A 20,782-nucleotide genomic window follows, 5' to 3' on the forward strand; every position below is an offset into this window, starting at 1 on the left:
TTCACACCAGTCAGAATGGCTGCAATCCAAAAGTCTACAAGCAATAAATGCTGGAGAGGGTGTGGAGAAAAGGGAACCCTCTTACACTGTTGGTGGGAATGCAAACTAGTACAGCCACTATGGAGAACAGTGTGGAGATGCCTTAAGAATCTGGAAACAGAACTGCCTTATGATCCAGCAATTGCACTGCTGGGCATACACACTGAGGAAACCAGAAGGGAAAGAGACACGTGTACCCCAATGTTCATCGCAGCACTGTTTATAATAGCCAGGACATGGAAGCAACCTAGATGTCCATCAGCAGGTGAATGGATAAGAAAGCTGTGGTACATATACACAATGGAGTATTACTCAGCCATTAAAAAGAATACATTTGAATCCGTTCTAATGAGGTGGATGAAACTGGAGCCTATTATACAGAGTGAAGTAAGCCAGAAAGAAAAACACCAATACAGTATACTAACGCATATATATGGAATTTAGAAAGATGGTAACAATAACCCTGTGTACGAGACAGCAAAAGAGACACTGATGTATAGAACAGTCTTATGGACTCTGTGGGAGAGGGAGAGGGTGGGAAGATTTGGGAGAATGGCATTGAAACATGTATAATATCATGTATGAAACGAGTCGCCAGTCCAGGTTCAATGCACAATACTGGATGCTTGGGGCTGGTGCACTGGGACAACCCAGAGGGATGGTATGGGGAGGGAGGAGGGAGGAGGGTTCAGGATGGGGAATACATGTATACCTGTGGCGGATTCATTTCGATATTTGGCAAAACTAATACAATATTGTAAAGTTTAAAAATAAAATAAAATTTAAAAAAAAGAAAAACTGTTGTAGCTGGCTCAGGCAGTATATTATGGTAGAGAATATGAGGAGGAAAATAGCAGGCAAAAAGGAACCAGGCAATAGACTGAAGCCCCAACAGTGGCAGTTAGACCTGCTCTGAAACAGCCTGAGGAAAAATTCCCAGAGGGACCCAGGTGAAAAGGGAGGGGTATCTCAAGTGGGATTGCCATTAGGCATCTAAGCCACCCCCAGCTCCATGTCCTGTCTGCAAAGGACCATACTGGAGAAGAGACTGCCCTCCAAGATGTAGGCCCCAGAGGTTAGGCTCTCAGGACAATCAGGACCAAAGGTGCCCAGGGGTCCCCACACAAGCTCCCATCCTAATGATACCTGAGGAACCCCAGGTTTTAACACTTGTGGAGGGTCAATCAGTCAATTTTCTTTTGGACACTGGGGCAACTTTCTTTGTGCTCACTGAAGCCCCTGGCCCACTTTCCTCCTGATCCACTACCATAATGGGACTGTCTGGACGAGTCAAATGTTATTATTTCAGTCATCCTTTAAGCTGCAGCTTGGACTCTGTACTATTTTCTCCAGTTTCTGATCGTGCCAGAATCTCCCTCACTCCTTCTGGGGAGGGATATATTGAACACGGTCCAAGCCTCTGTTTTCATAAACATGGAGCCTGCTCTTTCTCTCCCATTAATTGAACAAAATGCAAATCCTAGAGTGTGGGCTGATGGAAAAACTATGGGTTGAGCACAAAATGCTGTTCCTATCACTGTCAAGCTCAATGACCCTCACCTATTTTCACATCAAAAGCAGTATTCACTAAAGCCCAAGGTTAATGAATGGGCAAAATCTTACTGTACTGACTTCTCATGATGTAAGTGGGATCTTAAGCTCTAAAGTTCAGAGTGACAATGGCTCTGTCTTTACAGCTGCTGTAACTCAAGCGGTGTCAAGAGTTCTGGGAATAGAATATCACTTACACTGTTTCTGGAGACCCCAATCTTCAGAAAAAGTTGAAAAGGCTAATGACATTATTAAAAGACACCCATGTAAGCTAACTCAAGAAACACAAGACAGTTGGTTTAAAGTCCTACCTGTAGCTTTAATGAGGGCTCAAACTGCCCCTAAGAAGGGACTGTCTCGATGACAGACTGTTTTTGCACACAGATATTGTCATAGATCCTAAAGCCTTAGAGCTATTTGACTCAGCTTTTAGCTTTTCAACCTCATCATCAATTGAAGGCTTCCCATGGTGGGTTACTCCACTTCAAAGAAAGGACTCTCTTCAAGTCTGCAAATACCTTCACCAACAACAACCGTATGTGATGCCTCTTCTTGATCCGATGACATCTAACAATCCTAAGATGGACTGGTATAACATATTGTACCTTAACTATAAAAACAATGTGACTTTTCATTTTGATTCGGTTTTAACTGGGTTTAATGACTATTTTGCCTTACATCTGTAACTGTACAATGGGGTTTATTTCTAACCGTCTAAAAGGTTTTAAGTTATAATAGGCTGTCCAGGATCCTATGGGTGCCACAGCCTCCTCCGTCTATTACTTGGGGCCCCTGGATGAGAGACTACATATGACGGTTAGGAGAATATGTTGCCTCAACAATTTAGGGACCATGCCCCTCAACAGCAGGAAGTACTTATGAAATGAACACGATGCCCCTTTCCCTAGGCAACATAATTCTCCTAAAAGAAAAGGAGGGAATGAGAGGGTAACAGGCAGGAAAGCCAGGGGTCTCCAAACGGAGGAAATAGGCTGCAAGTGTTAGACATTTTTTATCTCTCCCTTAAGCAGCAGGAGGAAACAAACTTCAAGTGTCAGACTTTTTTCTCTTAAAATTCTGTGTTGCCATGATGACACCTGGTTCCACCTGAACTTAACTTTTCTTGAACCTGGAGCTAATCAATGCATTTTTCTTATGGAAATGTTTTTCTTAATCTACATTAATAGATTTGTGTATTTGCTTTGTATTTGCAAAATCTATGTATTTGCTTTGGAATTTGCCTTTCTTCAAAATGGTTCCACCTAAGACTAACTTTTGGCTCAACAAACAAGTATTCATATCAATTGTTTTATGGCTGGGGGATGATACACCTCATGCCATTCTATCTCAAAAATGCATATTGTGGGAGAGGGGACTGGTGAAACTCCGTCAGCCTTGAGGTATCTCTCTTATCTGATTAATAGCTTTCTAATAGACATAAAACACCCAGCTAAAGACTAGCAAGAGGGTACTCTCTGATCCCCTTCTGATGTCTATGTCAGAAGCTTTCTCTGTCCCTTTTTATACTTTAATAAAACTCTGCTATACCAAAAAAAAAATACAATAAGGTTACAAGTAAAATGAGGAGAAAGACTTAACAAGAGAGCTGGATTACCTATATTAATATCAGACAAAACAGACTGCTGAGTGAAGTGCATTACTTAGGAAAAGGTCTCTTTTTTTTAAGGTTCAATATTTATTTAGAGTTTTTGTTTTAGCCTGAAAATATTTTGAACTGTAGTGTTGGAGAAGACTCCTGAGAGTCCCTTGGACTGCAAGGAGATCAAACCAGTCAATCCTAAAGGAAATCAGACCTGAATATTCATTGGAAGGACTGATGCTGAAGCTGAAGCACCAATACTTTGGCCACCTGATGCAAAGAACTGACTCTTTATAATGAAAAGACCCTGAAGCTGGGAAAGATTGAAGGCAGGAGAAGGGGACAACAGAGGATGAGATGGTTGGATGGCATCACCAACTCAATGGACATGAATTTGAGCAAGCTCCAGGAGCCGGTGATGGACAGGGAAGACTGGTGTGCTGCAGTCCACGAGGTCACAAAGAGTCGGACGTGACTGAGCGACTGAACTGAACTGAAGATATATGAAAGATATATGAATATATATGAAATATATATTCCTCTTTTTTGATAAGAGGAACAAAGGTTTCAATTTATCAAGAGGACATAATCCTAAACATCTATTGATGTAATAACAGATCATCAAACTACATAAAACAAAACCTGATAGAACTTTAAGAAATTAGAGAGAATGGTGTTGGAATCTCTATCTATAGGTATAGCTGGATATTTCCAACACCATTGTCTCTAAACTTGACAGAATGGCGAGAGAGAAAATCAGTAAGGGTATAGAAGACCAAAGGACGCTGTCAGCAACCTGATGTAACTGACATTTATAAAACACCATCCAACAGCCATAGAACCTCTCCCTGGCTAATTCCTCCAAAATCTCCAGGTATTCTCTCTAGAGGCTGATGTCACTGACTTGAGGGCTGGGTCAGGCTATGGGCTGTTTTATCAATACAATGGCACTTCTCTCACTGTTCTGGAATCATCTATGACTGACACATCGATTCCTTTATCAGCCTCTGGGCATTCAGGGCAGGGTTATGAATGCTCACACTCATGTAGTGTCCCCCTACAAGGAGGCCTGGTGGAGACCAGGCGCTCAATAAGCAGCTACTGGATGGAGCCAGGCAGGATACCACGCGCAGAGAGAGGGCCACCCCAGGCTGTCTGTGCACTTCCCAACATGGTGACAGGTCTGATTTCCCTTGAGTGGGGGACATTCCTGGACTCAGAGCCCAGGGTTCAGCACCAGTGTTTGATCTGCGGGCATTTCCTTGGCACTGTGTTTCAGAACACAGCCATGATACACCCAGAAGCACTGTCCTCAGTGAGGGATGTTCTCAACCCAAGTCCCAGTGGTGACACCAGGGGCCAAGAACAGAGAACAGGATGAACAACACGCATGGCATTTCAGATGTGAAATAAGGGTCATGAACCGGGTAGCATGAACTTCCTATAATCCCAAGGACCAGGTTACTGTCCCACATGTGGAGAAAGGAGGCCTGGGAAGGGAAGTGACTGAAGGAGGAGGTGCAGCTGGCCTCAGCTTGGCCCAACGACCAAAAGCTCCATATCTGAACCAGCCCCTGCTCTGAGTGCTGAGAACAGCAGCTGCACAAATGGAAACTACCCTCAGAATAGGTATTCATTGCAGAGAAATTGTTTTATTATAATTGTCATCATGATTATCACTGAGTTCAAAGAAAAAAAAAATCACTGGAGCAAAAGCATTCTGACAGTTACAGATTAAGAGGTTGAGAAGTCATCAGGAAGGAAAAGCCCATCTGTTTGTTTAGGTTTATAGAACCAATTGGGTCTCAGTAAATAATTAACCAATGAGTCTTTGGTCTGGCAGTTTTGCAATAGTTTGAGGCACTCTGATACGTGCATGACAGACTTAAGTATCCACAGGGCAAACGGGCAAAGTCTAGAAATGGTTTTGTTTTGTTGTGTCTACAGGAAAGTGAGGCGTTTCATGTTACACGTCCTTAGAAAAATACGTCAGTGTGTTCCGTACAGGCAAGCCTTCCCTCCATGGCACAGAGGTTGTCTCTTGCACCAAACTGCCTGGAAAGTTCATCTCACGGTGGGGCTGGGTGTACAAGGGGTATTGCTGAAGGAGAATCTCAGGACAGGGTCAACCACTGGACTAAATAACATTTAAAGGGATACCAGAGATTTCCTTGGAGGTTCAGTGGTAGACCTCCCCTTCTAACACTGGGGGTACACATTCAGTCCCTGGTCCAGGGACTAAGATCCCACATGCTATGCAGTCAAAATACTAAAACATAAAACAGAAACAATACTGTAACAAATTCAGTAAAGACTTTAAAAATGGTCCACATCAAAAAAAAAAAATCTAAAAGGGACACCAATGCCTAGAATGGCCCTTGCCAACCCATTTGAGAGAAACTGCTTGCCCTGGGGGAGGGAGTCCCCAGTTGGGAGAGCCAACAGCAAGGGCCTCAATCCCACTGAGAGTGAGATCCAGAGCAAGCATCTAGTCAACAAGTGGGAACCATCTCACACACCCCCAGGCCAATCCAGTGCTTCCTGGCTCATCCCAAGTCCGTTTTTCTCTAGCTTCAAGTATCTATTCCTAACTGAAAGACCTTAAACCAGAGGGGCCAGCTGATGGCAGGGTAGACACATCTCAGAGACCAGCCAGTCTGGTCAGCCTGGAGAGCCAGCCAGAGCCGGACAAGACCAAGTTCAGCAGTGCAGTCTACCACAGAGAGGCTGTCCTCCATTACCTGGCAAGGTTTGGGCAAACTGCAGTGGCCTGATGGCCTTTCCAGGAATGGTGTGCACTGCTCTCTTCCCCTGACATCTGCGCTGACCCAGGGCCAGCCCAGAGGACTCTACCTACCAGCCCCCTCACAGTTTCTGGTTGGACTCTGCCTCTGGAAGCACCAGGCAGGAGCTGGGAGGGAGGGAGCAGACTGTGACAAGGTCCCTCCCAGCATGGTCACTGCAGGCTGGCCATGTCCCTTGGACGAAGGTGGTGAGTCCTGTCTGGTGGCCCACCTTGTCCTGGCTCTGGGGACCACTCCTTCGCCCCCAAGGTCTGGGAAGTGGCCCTGGCCACTGCACCAGTCTAGGTTTGCCTTACCCTGACCCACCTTTCAGATGGTCCAGTGCCATCAGCTCTCTTGACGTTGTCAATCAGAAATGTGCCCTCTGCCCTCTGCCCAGACTGAGTGGTATGTGCCTGAGACCACGCCCACCTCCATCTTAGCCCCTTTTCCAATGGCCAACCCTGCCCAGGCTCCACCCAACCACTTCAAAAGTGCCCTTCTGGTGGCCCCTGTGATGGTGGTGTCTCCCCCAGGGTGCCTCCCCAGGCCCCCTGCTCCATCGCACTCCACCACCAGGCCACCTTCCAGAGTCAGGGATGGGACCCTGCCACCCTGGCTGCCCACAGAGAAGGCGGAGTTCTGGATGGCCTCCCCACCACCCCGCCCCCATGAGGTCTCTGTGAAGGTCCCCCTCCTGTCACACGCCTTGTCTCCTTTCCTCAATACCAGCCTCTCCCACCCTCCCATGACCAACTCTCAAGCATCCAAGAGGCCCAGAGAAGCCCAGGCACTTCCGGAAGCCTGGCTGGGTATCACATGGACATGCCTGGGAGTGGTGGCCTGGCTTTGGCACTCATGAAGGCAGTAGCCGGAGCCCCTCGAGGAGGAGTGCAAGCCAGAATCGGGTGCACCACTTGCATGCCCTCACCACCACCACCCCTGCCATGCTGCCTAAGAACTGGGGCCAATTCTGTATAGACAGCCCACCTGGGAATTTCTGCCCGTGGAGAGGGAATGCGGGGTTCAAATCTCAGCAGCTCCCTGCCCACCTGGAATCCAGAAGCCAGGTATGGAGTGAAGACAGGGCTGGGCCACAGCCCCTTAGAATCAGAGAATTAGGGGGTCTCTCCCTCCAAGGCCTGGTTCAAGGCTCCCACTGGCTGCACACAGGGAGTTAGTCTGTCCAGAACAGGCACTGACTTAAAAGTACACACAGGCTGAAGAGTGGAAGAAGCAGACTAATCCACAGAGACTGAGAGCAGACGGTGGCTCAGGGCTGGGGGTGGTTAGAAATGGGGAGTGACTGCTGATGGTTACAGGGGTCCCTTGGGGGGCACAAAACTGTACTAAAATTGACTGGGGTGACGGCTACACAATTGTGTGAATATATTGAAAACTACTGAACTGTACACTTTGTGTAGTGAGTGAATCTTGTGGGAAGTGAATTACAACTCAGTAAAGCTGCTACATAAAAAGGAATAAATAAGCCAAGTTTTTCACCTAGTGTATCTATGTGTGCACAGATATACATACATACAGAATACATGTGCACACACACACATTTTCTTTCTTTTGTTTGCCCCAAGCAATGGAGTAATTCCTCATGATCTTGAAGATATAACCTGGCCTGATGTGCAGACAGAAAGCTGCTTAACTAGCATCTTATCTTTTCCAGGTTAACTAAAGGGTAGACAATAGTTTTCATCAGCGTGGTCGCTACCTTCTGCCCCCATCACAGGCAGCCTACCCCTCCATCCGCCACCCCTCCTTCCCATAGTGAGAACACTCAGCAGCGGCTGTCCTGAGGGAGTCCACGGAAACTTACGGCCTGTCAGATGCCGGGAGCAGGGTGTCTGCACCTACTATGTGCCAGGGCCTCAGCCAAGCCCATTGGGAAGGAAACTGTAATTATCCCTCAGTGCAATGGCTAATTGTATGTGTCAACTTGATGGGCCACAGAGCGCCCAGATGGCTGGTGAGCATCATTTCTGGTGTGTCTGTGTAAGGACACATAAGAGAGATTAGCTCTGAGAGGCTGGACCATGGGAAGATGCCCTCTACTCCAGCCAAGGGGGCGGGCATCATCCAATCCTTCTGAATAGAAGGAAAAGGCAGAGAAGGGGCAACTCCACTCTTGGCCTGAGCTGGGCGTCTGTCTTCACTACCCTCAAACACCAGCGCTCCTATTCTCTCACAGCAAGTGTTGATGGACAGGGAGGCCTGGCGTGCTGTGGTTCATGGGGTCGCAAAGAGTCGGACACGACTGAGCGACTGAACTGAACTGAACTGAAGTGGCACTTGGTGTCTAGGACTTCTCAGCCTCCGTAACTCGCAGGCCAGTCCCTGGAATAAACCTCCTCTCTGTAGAACCCAACCAACACACTTCCACATAGGATTTGAATCATCACCCCACTGGACTGAGGACCAGGGAAGAGAGTCACAAAGACCCCAGGGGGAGTTGTGGGGGTTGGGATGAAGACCACCTAACTCCAGGCCCACCCGATACAGCTGACCAGGGCCTCAGTCACTGACAACCCACCTCCTGCCTATTCTACCACAGGATGTGGAAAGGAGTCATACATCTTCCTGAAGAAAGGATGTGGGCAGGCAGCACAGGAGGAGCCTGGGCCCCCAGTAGGCATGTCTGAGCCTGTCCCTCTGCACAGATCATGGGGCGACAGCAGGGTGCACCCAGCCACCTGTGCACCCACAGCCACCGCCTTCTCTCTGTGGCCCTCTGGGCCGCACCCATTTGGGGTCCAGTGATGGATGCCCCTGTGCTGCAGCTCTGGGCTGAACCCCTGGCTACACTCTGGTTCCTGGTATGCAGACGCTCCCACCCACCTCAGACCTGCTTGGACCCCTGGACATTCCAGTTCTGGCCCTGGGCATGTTAATCCATATGTGATCCCCATCTATGATCCCATCCTCCCAGGCAGGGCTGCCATGGGGATTGAACAGAGCGAATTCCCTCAGACAGACAAGGGCTGCTTCTTCATGTGTCAAAATGAAGCCTCTGTTCTACTGCACACCTGCCTCCCCACTTTCAGTCGAGGAAACAAGGGGAGGCAATCTGTTCAGAGCCAAGAAGTGAGCAAGTTGCAGCAGTGGAGTCTGAACTCTGGACCAGAAAGAAGGCCTCGGTTCCCAGGGCCAGGGACGCAGAGCAGGTGACAAGGAGTGGGTGTAGAGGAGCAGGTGACAAGGACACATGGAGAGGGTGACAGGGACACAGAGTGGGCAAGAATGGGGACGCAGAGACACACCATACCACACGTGACCTGGGCTGAGCTGTGCCCTTATGTGCTGGCTCCGGGCAGGTGAGCAGGGTGAACTCTGGGGGTCACCACCTGTCACCGGCCTCAGGGCCTAGGACAGCCCCCAGGACTGCCACTCCATCTCCCCGAGGCCTCTAGTATCAGAATTCCCCCGTGTGCACTGTAAAAATATGGGTTCCTGGCCCCAAGAGCAGACCTACTCAATCTGGAATAGGCCATGTGAGATGTGACAAACTCAGGGGTTTCCCAGGACCCTGATGAGACCCGTGGTCATGTCTAGCCTACTGAGGCTGAGTCCCTCTGCCACAACGCCTGTGGGGACAGGAAGCTCATGGCCAGCAAAGCAGCCAACCTCTCACCATCAGTCAGGGTTCATTAGACTGTCCCCCTCCTGCCTTCCTGCCATCTTGCTCCTTGGCCCCACCACAGCCTCCTCCACCCAACAGTGATGCCCACATGGCCACTGGCATCCAGCCAGGAGCCCCCACCTGAAACTCCTCCCAAGGGATCCCCTAATCACCACCCCCCACAGGAAGCAGAGGGTCTCCTCTTGCCTGGGCCGCCCAGAGGTAGTCCAGCCGCAGCTTGACATCCACCTGCCGGGCGTGCAGGGCCAGCGTGCACGAGAATAGCAGGATGGCCACGATCGGCTCGAAGCTGCGCCCTGAGACGGCACCGGCCCTGGGGGAAGAGAAGGAAGGAAGCCAATCTCAGTGCCAAGAACACAAGGCCCATCCCCAGGGGGCTCTCAGATGTGACACCCCCAGAGGTGCCCAGGAATGACCCAGGCTGAGAGCCTCGTCCACAGAGAAACCCAGGAACTCACTAGTGTATGGGCCCAGGTGAAGACAGGCAGCAACCCCAGCTCAACGAGTTTCTAGTCAGCAGACTGGAACACAGGGCCCCAGGCAGACACTGGCAACGCCTGGCCAGTGGCTCTGGCGGGAGCAGCGTACCTACCCCATGGCCTTCGTGTACCCGCTGAGCTCCAGGACGAGGATGTAGGAGGTGGTGAGCACGGCGAGCAGGATCATTTTTGGCAAGGAGGAGACCCGCAGGAATATGGCCAGCGGGAGGGTGCCCACGAGGCCGCACAGCAGGGCGTGGGGCGCAGACTCGCAGGGCGGGACAGGCAGCACTGGGTCCCGGCCCCCAGAGGACAGGACCACCAGGGACCCGTTGGGACTGGAGCTCCAGGACCAAGGCAGACAGCCCACCTGGAGGAGGATGGAGGGACCAGGAGCATGGGAGGGACCCCACTCAGGACACAGGGTGCACCCTCCTCCTAGCCCGCTATGGCCTCCGGCTCCAACCCACTCCCCTGGTGCCAACAGCCAAGTTTCGGACACTCCTACCTGCTCATGGCCCTTCTGGGCTCCTTACTACTAGAGGGAGAGCCCCAGGATCTGGGCCAGGGGGACACAAGGCCCCTACCATCCTCCCAAACCACTCAACTCCATTCTGTTCCTCCCCATACCACCTCCTCCTATTTCTCTGCCTCAGCTTCGTCCTCTGCACACAATGAAAGGCAGAGTTCCCAGTTACCAGTAGGACATCACATTTCCTCCACTGGGAGATGTTTCCTTTCCCCCGCTTCCTTGGGCACCCCCAGGCCGATCTCTGAACCCCCTTGTTTCACAGGACCTCCAGGGTGGTCCCTGCAGGGGAGCCCCCATCCCTGCACCCAGCAGAGACGCTCACCACACAGCCTTGGGCCACAGAGTAGATTAAGACCACGATGAAGATGCACAAGACGGTGCGGATCTGGATGGTCAGGCACCCTGGAAAACACTGAACAACAAAATACTACTTTACAAACCACTTCTTATCGCAAAGCCAATCATGTCCACAGTAAATAAATCATGATACACAATGTCCGCACCATCTGTATGTGGCTAGATTCTCACCCACTATTCATCCTCCACACACATTTCTTGGCTGTTTTCATATAATTCATCTCCCAGGTGAAAACGCTGCCCAAACTAAAAAATGAAAACTGACATCTTTAAATTTAAAAGGGCCACACCACCCACCACTCTATGACACTGATTGGCACTGAAATTCATCGGAGAGATTAAGTTGACATTTTCATAATGTTGCATCCCTCTATCTCAGAAATGGTAAAGACTTCCCATCTATTTGTGGCTTCCTTTATAGACTTAAACCTTTATCATTTTCTTCACACAGGCTTTATGTAATTATTGTCCAGTTAGTATGTTTTAAGTCTATTTAAACATTGTGCAATATTCAATAAATGATTTCATGGACAGAAGTTCTTTTTAGACTCACACTTCTGAAATTAGAAATAAAACCAAAAATAGAGACCACAGTGACCTTACAGAAAACACTGACCAGTCAGGGAGCCTGGGGCCATCTAGAGAGTTATCCCCCTAACTCCCTGCTCTGAGGTCGGGGTCATTACCATCCCTGTCCTACAGGTGGGAAAAAATGCAGCCCAGACACCGCCAGCCAACTTCACTCATCCTACAACCCAGCACAGACAGTGGGTGCTCCAGCTCACATGGCGGTGGGTATGCATCTGGGTCCCAGTTCTAGGCTCCTACATGGTTGTATTTTCCTTGAAACACGGGTCTCCTCTGAGTTTCTCAGAAAGACGAGCTGTTCTGCTGTGGTGCCAGCCCTGCTTGTTTACTGACCTGAATCACACCCTCCCTGTCTTCTCTCCCACAGAGCCCTGGGCAAGACCACAGATGTGCAGGGGATTCAAGCCCTCAGCCCCGTGAAGCATGGGCCGCACACACTTTCACTCAGCAAACCCTGAGGTGCTCCTTCTGGTCCAGTGGACTTCAGAGGCCCCCAGGGCACCACCGGGAGTGAGGCCTGGCTCCAGTGCTGCAAGAGGCGGGAACAGGACAAGAGTCTCTCGGGAGGTGAGGAGAAGAGGACCACTGGCCAAGGCTGGGCAAGCCCTGCCCCGGGTGTGTCCCCCTCCCCCTCTGAGCACTGTGGGTGGACGGGGACCTACAGCAGGACTACTGAGGCCTCTGCTGCTAAGTCACTTCAGTCGTGTCCGACTCTGTGCGACCCCATAGACAGCAGCCCACCAGGCTCCCCCGTCCCTGGGATTCTCCAGGCAAGAACACTGGAGTGGGTTGCCATTACCTTCCCCAATGCATGAAAGTGAAGAGTGAAAGTGAAGCCTCTAGGCCACCCTAAGAAAGGGAAGCTTTGGGGCAGTGAGAAGACCCAGAGAACATTGGTCTCCAGTAGCAGAATTGAGTTACTGGATAAAACCAGCCTTGGACCCACCCTCCTCCCCTCCCTCCCTCCCTCTCTCTGGTTTTTCCTGAATATGTGGGCCAATAAATTCCTTTTATCACTGAAGGCCATTTGAGCCCCTGGATCACACAACAGTGAACAGCTGTGACTCCCAGCCTCGGGGTACTGAGACTCTTCCCAAATGCCTGATCCTACAACTGTGTTTGATTAAACACATGAGAGTTAAAATACCTCTCTAGTAATGACAATCACAGGGACCCAAGTAGAGCTTGGACTTGTTTGCTGGGAGCAACGAGAGGCGTCGGAGCACGTACACACAGAATAAGGAGGGCTGTCTGTTCTTAAGACTAATAGTCTCCTTTTTCACAGTAAATTTGGTCAACTTATCAGTTCTTTTTCATGAGCAAATATATATATATATATATACATAGACACACACAAACCAATACAATTCATATATATATGTATAGATAGATAGATACACATATAAATATATACACACAGACCTAACAACAGCATGAAAAATAGTCTATCATGATACAGAAAAAAGGTAGCTGAACTGACATGAACAATGAAAAGTTCCCCCAGAACATGATCCACAGTTAGTCCCTAGTGATGGGGGCGCCAACTGTGTGGGTGAAGGTCCCAGGTGGCCCCGGCTGCCATCAGCCAGAAGCCCTGGCTGTCGCCACTTCTATGTCACAGTTGACTCGAGGCTTTTTTGGTGATATTTGGCTACAATGGACCATCCCACCTGCGTCTCCCCATCTCCACACATGCTGGCCTCCACAAGAAGGCTTGTTCCCACCCCCACTGCCCACCAGTAAGAGCCTGCGGTCTGACCCCTCCCTGTCACCCAGAGCCCCAGAGGCCTCTGCACAAGCCTGGCAGTGAACTTAGAGCCCAGCGCAGGGCCTGCAGAGCGGATGTGGGATCAGTGGCACTCGCTGGCCTGGTGACCTGCAGCCACCAGCTGTTAGGACCATGGGCTGCAGCACTGAGTTAAAAATCACACACTTAGAAAAACTGCTCAGGCCCACAGGCGAGGGTGGAGGCGGGTGGTAGTGGTGGATGGAAAGACAGGGGCTGGTGGAGTCAGGGCCACCTCTGCCAGGAGAACAGTTGGTCCACCAGGAACAGATTCCAAACACTGGGGACGAATGCCACAGGCCATAGAAATTAACATGAACTTGCTTTCACTTGAAATTAGGTGAATAAAGCAATCTTATTTGAAGTGGGAAATTTCAGTTCACTGAACCAGACGCCACTCCATCTATGAAATCAAGGATCTGGGAATGTGGTTTGAGTAAGTAGAATTTTTTTTCTTAACTCAAGAAGTTACCTATGAATAATAAAGAATTTAAATAAAACTGATTCAATCTTCTCCCAAAGTAGCTGTTTTCAACAACTGTGGGCAAATAACCCTGGGTCTGGCAGAGGTGACAAGTGGGGGTCTGGTGAGGACAAGGGATGTTTGATAATGAAGGCTCAGGACGTTAGAAAGGCATGTGAGACAAGACAGAGTCCTCTCCCAGCAGCCTCACATGACACAGGACCACAAGCTCAATCCGTAAAGGAAGCATCCTCGAGAGAAGGGATGCCCCAGTCAAGGACATGAACACACGACAAGCCGCAGGACTCTCCACCCGCACAGAACAGTGTCACACCACGCGTTCATTCATTCCATCACTGTCCACCACCCTTGTGTCCACGGGGCACACCGCTGAAACTCCACAAACAGCACCGGCACGCGACAGGCTGAATACGTTCCTGCCACACGGACAACTCTTAACCTGCCAGGGAGGCGAGGGGACAAACCGCCTCCACTGCCCCGACCTGTCCTGCCAAGAGGGCAGCCAGAGGCCATCGCTTACCTGTCCAGGTGATGCGTAGGTACAAGACACACACACACTCGTACCTGGACCAGATAACATGCAGGTACAGAGCACACACACACATGTACCTGGACCCGGGTGATGTGTAGGTACAGGACACAGGCCACCAGGAAGCAGATGCAGAACACCAGCAGGAGAAGGACAGCCACACTCCTACAACAGAAGACATACAGTCACTGCAGGTCGGCGCAGGCGACAGGCGCCTGAGAGATGCCATCTTTCCTCCCCTCCCCCAGCAGGTCCCAGCCCCCAGGAAGACACAGTGGTCTCTGGGGACTTGCCCATGCCAGTCCTCTTCTAGGAGACAGGCTCTTCCTGTGTCCACTCCAACTTCTAAGTGCCCCCGCTCCAGGGTCTCTCTAGTCCTAGGAATGCTCGAGAGATGCCCTCCGCATGCAGGAAGGGCTAGGGTTGCACAGACTTGGCTGCTGAGCACTGCCCTCTTCCTGGGCTTCATCTGGGAAGAGTTTAATAAGAAAGCTGAATCTCCTAGTAGGCCATCCAGGTGGCCACTGTGTGTCCACAGGGTCTTGGAGTGGGGCTGGCTTCCAGTGTCTTCTGGAAACTCACAGTTGAATTGCTCCACTCGGGAGGTTTATGAAGAAAGTGGTACATCTAGAAGAAAAGAGGGGTCTTTCCTGCCAAGAAACCACCACTGTCACTCACTGTGATTTAGGACGATTCAATCTTATTAAAATCTTATGTTTTTGTTCCTTTCCAGAGGCTACTTGTCCTCATTTAAATGTTTCTGGAAATGACAAGCACCCAGAAGCCAGGGTGCCCCACTGGCGGTCCTGTGTTATCTCCTGCAGTCAGTGCCATGAAGTCAATGGTGTGTGTGCTGTGGACAGAGTACACTGAAAATATGTGGTGTCTGAGGACTGAGCACATTTAAAATTAACAACTGAGAGTGAGCAGTCCCATGCATTTGCCATCAGGCATGCTTAGCTAGGTCCTCCAGGTAATGGAGAACTGGCATGTGGCTCAGGCGGTCTCCAAAAGCCAGGGCACCGTGGGAGAGTGACCACAGGAATCAAACCTGAACTTGAAAAGAAAGGGATTCCTGGCAACCTCCTATGACTGATGGACCCAGAATGGCACTTACTGTGGGATTATTAGAAGGTAGACAAGGCCGAATAAGGCGGCCAGAATGAGAGCCAGAACCACGGCGCTGGTGAAATACTCGTCCTGAAGCTGGTGGTACTAGAAGACACAGAAATAGACCATCAGCCGCCAGCTTCCAGGAGAAAGGGTGCCAAGGATGCCTAGGACCACCACAGTGAGAAAGAGCTGCACCCACATCCCCAGGACTCCCTGGGGCCTCTGACTCCCAGCCACCCTGAGCCCCCCGGCACCCACCTTTCGCTCTCGCTCAGCTTGCTTGTACTTCAGGGTGAAGAAGTTCAGGTCTGCCATCTCCAGCTCCATCTGGCGGGCTTCCAGGAGGCGGCCGATGTACCTGTTGACACGTGTGCCGGGGGTGGTTTGGACAACGTTTGTAGAGAAAGACGAGCGGTTTCTGAGTTTTTCCGAGGCTGTTCTCAGTGCCCTCCGCTGACCATTACAGAAAGAAAGGCAGGGATATGGTCAGAGTCTCTACTGAGCAAAGAAAAGAGCTCTTACGCCCCATCCTCCTGGGTCCTTGCTAAGGATCTGGCAGAGTCTGGGTCGGGGGCCGGTTTGGGGATCTGAGATGCATTCTTGGCTCCTCCACCTGCTAGTGAGGAGATCCCAGGTGAGTTATCACATCCTGGTGTTGGGTCTCTGTGTTTGTAAGTGGGGCCACGTGGCGGTTGTGTAGTGGCACCACATGGAGGGTTATGGGACCCCACACGTGTGCAGTGGACACAGAGCACAGAGCAATGAAACTTGTTCTTTGAAAATATCAATAAAATCAACAGATCTCTAGCAAGCATGACAAAGAAAAAGAGAGAAATATATAAACAAATTCAGGAGAGAAGCAAATTTACTAGACACTGCAGACATCAAGAGGATAATAAGGAAATATAAACAATAGTTCACATATAAATTTGACAATTCAGTGACTTCTCTGATGGTCCAGTGTTTAAGACTCTGTGCTTCCACTTCAGGGGGGACAAGCTCAACCCCAGGTTGGGGAACCCCAATATGCCACGTACAGCCAAAAAAAAATTAAGAAAAAAAAATAATTTTTAATTATAAATAAATCTGACAACTTAGATCAATCACCTACTCCTTGAAACATACAAACTACCACAACTCACCCAACAGAAAAGATAATAATAAAAAAGCTCTATAATGGCTAAATAAATTTAATTCATAATTTAAAAATTCATAAAAAAGTAATCTTCAGGCTGAGACGGTTTCATCGTGAATTCTATCAAATATTTGAATAAGAATTAACATCAATTTTATAGAGTCTCTTTCAGAAAATAAAAGTCAACACTTCCCAACTCACTTTATAAAGTATTATCCTGATACCAAAACCAGACTAAGAGAGTATTAAAGAAAACTATTTTTGAGGGCACGTCCCTCATGAATATTGATGCAAAAATCCTTAGCAAAACATTAACAAATAGGATTCAGCAATATATAAATAGAAGTCTATAGCATGAACTTTTCTAGATACATAAGGTTTAAATATTTGAACGCTCCACACAAGCTATCATATTAACACCATATTAGCCACCACATGGAAAAACCCACGGTCACATCAACTAAAAAATCTTTTGACAAAATTCAATACCCACTCATGATAAAAATCATCACAAATCAAGGAATGGTGGGGAACTTCCCCAACTTGATGAAGAACATCTACAGGATGCCTACAACTAGGTGGATTAACCTAGAGCCTGTTACATAGAGTGAAGTAAGTCAGAAAGAGAAAAACAAATGTCATGTATTAACACATATGTATGGGGGAGCCTGGTGGGCTGCCATCTATGGGGTCGCACAGAGTCGGACACGACTGAAGCGACTTAGCAGCAGCAGCAGCAACATGGAATCTAGAAAGATGGTACAGATGAGCCTGTTTTCAAGGCAGGAAGAGAGATGCAGACATGAAATGGACACGCAGACATGGGAGGGAAGGAGAGGGTGAGACAAATAAAAAGAACAGCACTGACATAAACACACGACCACGCGTGACGCAGACAGCTAGAGGAAGCCGCTGTAAACACGGGAAGCTCAGGTCAGCGCTGGGACGGCCTAGAGAGGTGGCAGGGCGGTTCAGGGGGAGGGCATGTATGTACACGTGTATCTGATTCACCCCGTCATGCGGCAGCAACCAACACAACACTGTGTAGCAACTACACTCCAATAAAATAAATAAAAAGGGAGAGGGAAATTGGGAGGCTCCTGGTGTACATTCCAGAAGGGACAAATCTACTGGCAGTTTTAGGGAGAGCCTCTCCCCACACTGGCCGGGGCTGGGGAGACACGTCTCCCACCTGCTGCCATGGGTGACACCGGCCCCACCTCTCGTCAGCCATGCAGCCACTCTCAGTGTCTCAGACAGACACTTGAGGCAGAGAAATCCATCTTACAAATGATCAGAGATGTAAATGCACATCCGTGAGCAAAAAGGCTGTGAATTACTTACTTTGATTAAAAGAAAACACACCAAAAGAGCGGAAATGACCTGAATATCAATAGAAGTGGAGTAAGTAAATGGTCTCTCCTTAGGCTGGAGATTTACTCAATGACTGAAGAATCCTATTTTTGAGGAACAGTCAACAATATAAGGAAATGCTTATGATACACTGGCAAGTGAAAGAAAGCAGCAAACGCTGTATATCATCCCATCAATTTTATTTTTTTAAATGTGTAAATATACACACATCTAAGAAGCTAGAAGAACCAAAATATTAATAATAGGTTGGCTGTGGGTGGTCAGATTATAGATAAATGGTTTTCATTTTCTTCTTTGTGAATTTTTGTATTTTTCTATATTTTCCACAATAAAGTTCTTTTATAATCGGGAATACTGAAGGAATAAATAGAACAAGTGTAAGCACATGGGGGTCGGGTTTTACTGCAGGTGCTTGTCTCTGTGTATTAAGGAGAGCAGCCCCTTGGGCGTGGTCCGAAACTGGGGTGCAACTGGGCTGTTCAGGAGCTCTAAAACCAAGCCTGGAAGCTCAGGCCGCACTGCAGGCACCTGCATGGTATCGCCACCTAGTGGCCGACCTACCCTGGGCTCCCACACTTCTGATTCAGGAGAGGCCAGGAACAGGGGAACCCAAGACCGGCTGTGTTCTGAGGCTGACCACATACACCTGAGTCACGCTCCCCAGAACTTGGGACACAGTTTCACACAAATTCAGCACAAAGGCACAGAGAGTGGTGGACCCCACTGTCCTAATCCCGCCAGCCTTCCCAGCTCCATCTGCAAGAACACCTCCATCAGGCTGTTAGGCCTGGAGGTGCAGATAAAGTGAACAGAAGACAGCAACAGAAAAGATGAGGCAACCTCATCCTAAAGCAGATGTAGGACTTCGGACCTGGTGGGGAAAATGGCCCCAGAGAAGGGGCTGCTCTGCTCAAGGTCATTGGACGGGTCACTCACGTCATCCTTCCCAAATATCCCCACTGGTGGCCAGCCCTGCCCATGCACGGCCTCTCCACTCCATCCTCTCAAGACCACCATGGACTCCCCAGCCCGGGCCACCTGCCTGTCACTGCCCTGTCTTCGCCCACTGACGCCCTCCCACAGTGCCGACACTGCACCCTCCGCATCCTGGACTTGTTTCCACTATCACAGGGCAAAAGTGATGAAGGGCACAGAGCAGAGCAGCAGAAGTCCGGGCTCCCAGCTGCGCCCCCAGCCCCTGGCACCTGCCCATGGGGGCTGCGCTGTCTCTCTGCCTCCCCAGCAGGGGAGCTGCCTGGGCCCACGGAGGCTGTCCAGGGGGAAAAGAGGTGAGAATTGGGTGTGCTGGGGGCGAGGGATCAGAGTCTAGAGAAGACAGCGAGATGGAGGGAGAAGAAGGCTGGATGCAAGAGGGCGTCTGAGAGCAGAGCACAGGACTGGGCTGTGGGATCCTCAGTCGGGGGCCAGCCAGGCAGCAGCGGAGGTATCCCAAGCACCAGAGATGTCGGGAATGTTGGAGCAGGGGTCTAAGGACCCTGAATCCCCAGGGGAGACCCGTGGGAGACTGTGGGGACAGAGGGGCTGAGGATGAAACCTGGGATACCACCCCTCATGCTCCCAGGGGAGACAGAAGGACCACAGAGCCATGGAAGTGACAGGCTTGGGGAAGAATCCAGGAATCTGAACTCTGGTGTGAAAGGAAGGAGAGAAGGGGCCCTGAGCACGGCTGGTCTCCCCAGAGCAGGGATGGGAAGGGTGGAGCTGCAGGGCTCCCTGGGTTCCTGGGCCATGGGGCCAGGAGGATGGGCTGCAGACACCAGCCAGAGAAGGTGGCCAGTGAGCCCAGCATGTGATTCCTCCTCAACTAAGGAGCCGTGGGCTGGGTAGGGTCTGCTGCTGGCACTCTCAGGTCCGAGCGGGGACACCAAGGGGCTGCTCAGTCCCTGAGAACGAGAGACTGACGCTAACGGTGTGGGCTCATCAGACACAGTCTGAATCCAAAGGTCACAGGCTCCTTTCACAGGTTAGCAGGCTCTGCCCAGGAAAAGCTTCAGCTCCTCAATCTTATGAACCCCACCCTTCCAGGCAACCCAACAGGAATGATTCGCTCTCTCCCCTCTCCCCACCCCAACTTCTCTGAAGAGTCCTTGGGACACCAGCCCTTGCCTCGGGCTCCAGGTCAATGACTCTGCACTGCCCTGGCTTCATCTAAAATTTGATTTTTTGTTCACTGTGGGTTCTTTTGGATTACACTTGATTTTTTAAAAATACTGCACTATTATTTATCCTGATGCTTCCCAGATGGCTCAGCTGTAAACAGTCTACCTGCAGTGCAGGAGATAAGGGAGACCCAAGTTCAATCCCTGGGTCGGGAAGATCCCCTGGAGGAGGAAATGACAACCCGCTCCTGGAGATGTCAGGAGCCCCCCTTCCTTGGTTAAGTCTCTCTAGTTGATGGTACACGGCCTCCAGACTTGAAAGAGATTCCTTTTGGAGGTGTTCCTGCAGGGCAATCTGGGTGCAGGACTTTCCATTTTTCTTCTTGGGTGGTCAGATTCACCTTCCCACCATCTTTAGTCTTCTGCTGGAGTTGGGTGGAGCCTGGGGTGAAAGCATGGAGCTGAGTGGGAAATCAACCTCTATTCTTGCCTGGAGAATCCCATGGACAGAGGAGCCTGGCAGGCTACAGTCCATGGGATTGCAAAGAGCTGGACACAACTGAGCACGCATGTAGGCAATTTATCCTGACACTGAGTTTTGGACATGTATTTAAATTGTACACCTCACTCCCCTCCCCCAGTCCCATCTCTGGAGGGTTAAGT

The 20,782-nt window shown here is 49.9% G+C and overlaps 1 protein-coding gene across 2 annotated transcripts in view; it reads right to left on the bottom strand.

The window, feature by feature from the left end:
• The window catches only part of ADCY1 (adenylate cyclase 1), a 105,160-nt gene that overhangs the window by 25,786 nt on the left and 58,592 nt on the right, over positions 1-20,782 (bottom strand). For both annotated transcript variants that reach the window (XM_006051280.4, XR_006552889.2), the window contains exons 9-14: positions 15,749-15,943; positions 15,495-15,592; positions 14,458-14,542; positions 10,956-11,045; positions 10,215-10,471; positions 9,809-9,935 (exon numbers count right to left, since the gene is read on the bottom strand). In XM_006051280.4, coding sequence (XP_006051342.3) covers positions 9,809-9,935; positions 10,215-10,471; positions 10,956-11,045; positions 14,458-14,542; positions 15,495-15,592; positions 15,749-15,943 — 852 coding nt within the window. The remainder of the gene's footprint in view (positions 1-9,808; positions 9,936-10,214; positions 10,472-10,955; positions 11,046-14,457; positions 14,543-15,494; positions 15,593-15,748; positions 15,944-20,782) is intronic.

The sequence above is a fragment of the Bubalus bubalis genome, chromosome 8 (genome assembly GCF_019923935.1).
Source record: "Bubalus bubalis isolate 160015118507 breed Murrah chromosome 8, NDDB_SH_1, whole genome shotgun sequence".
Taxonomy (NCBI): Eukaryota; Metazoa; Chordata; class Mammalia; order Artiodactyla; family Bovidae; genus Bubalus; species Bubalus bubalis.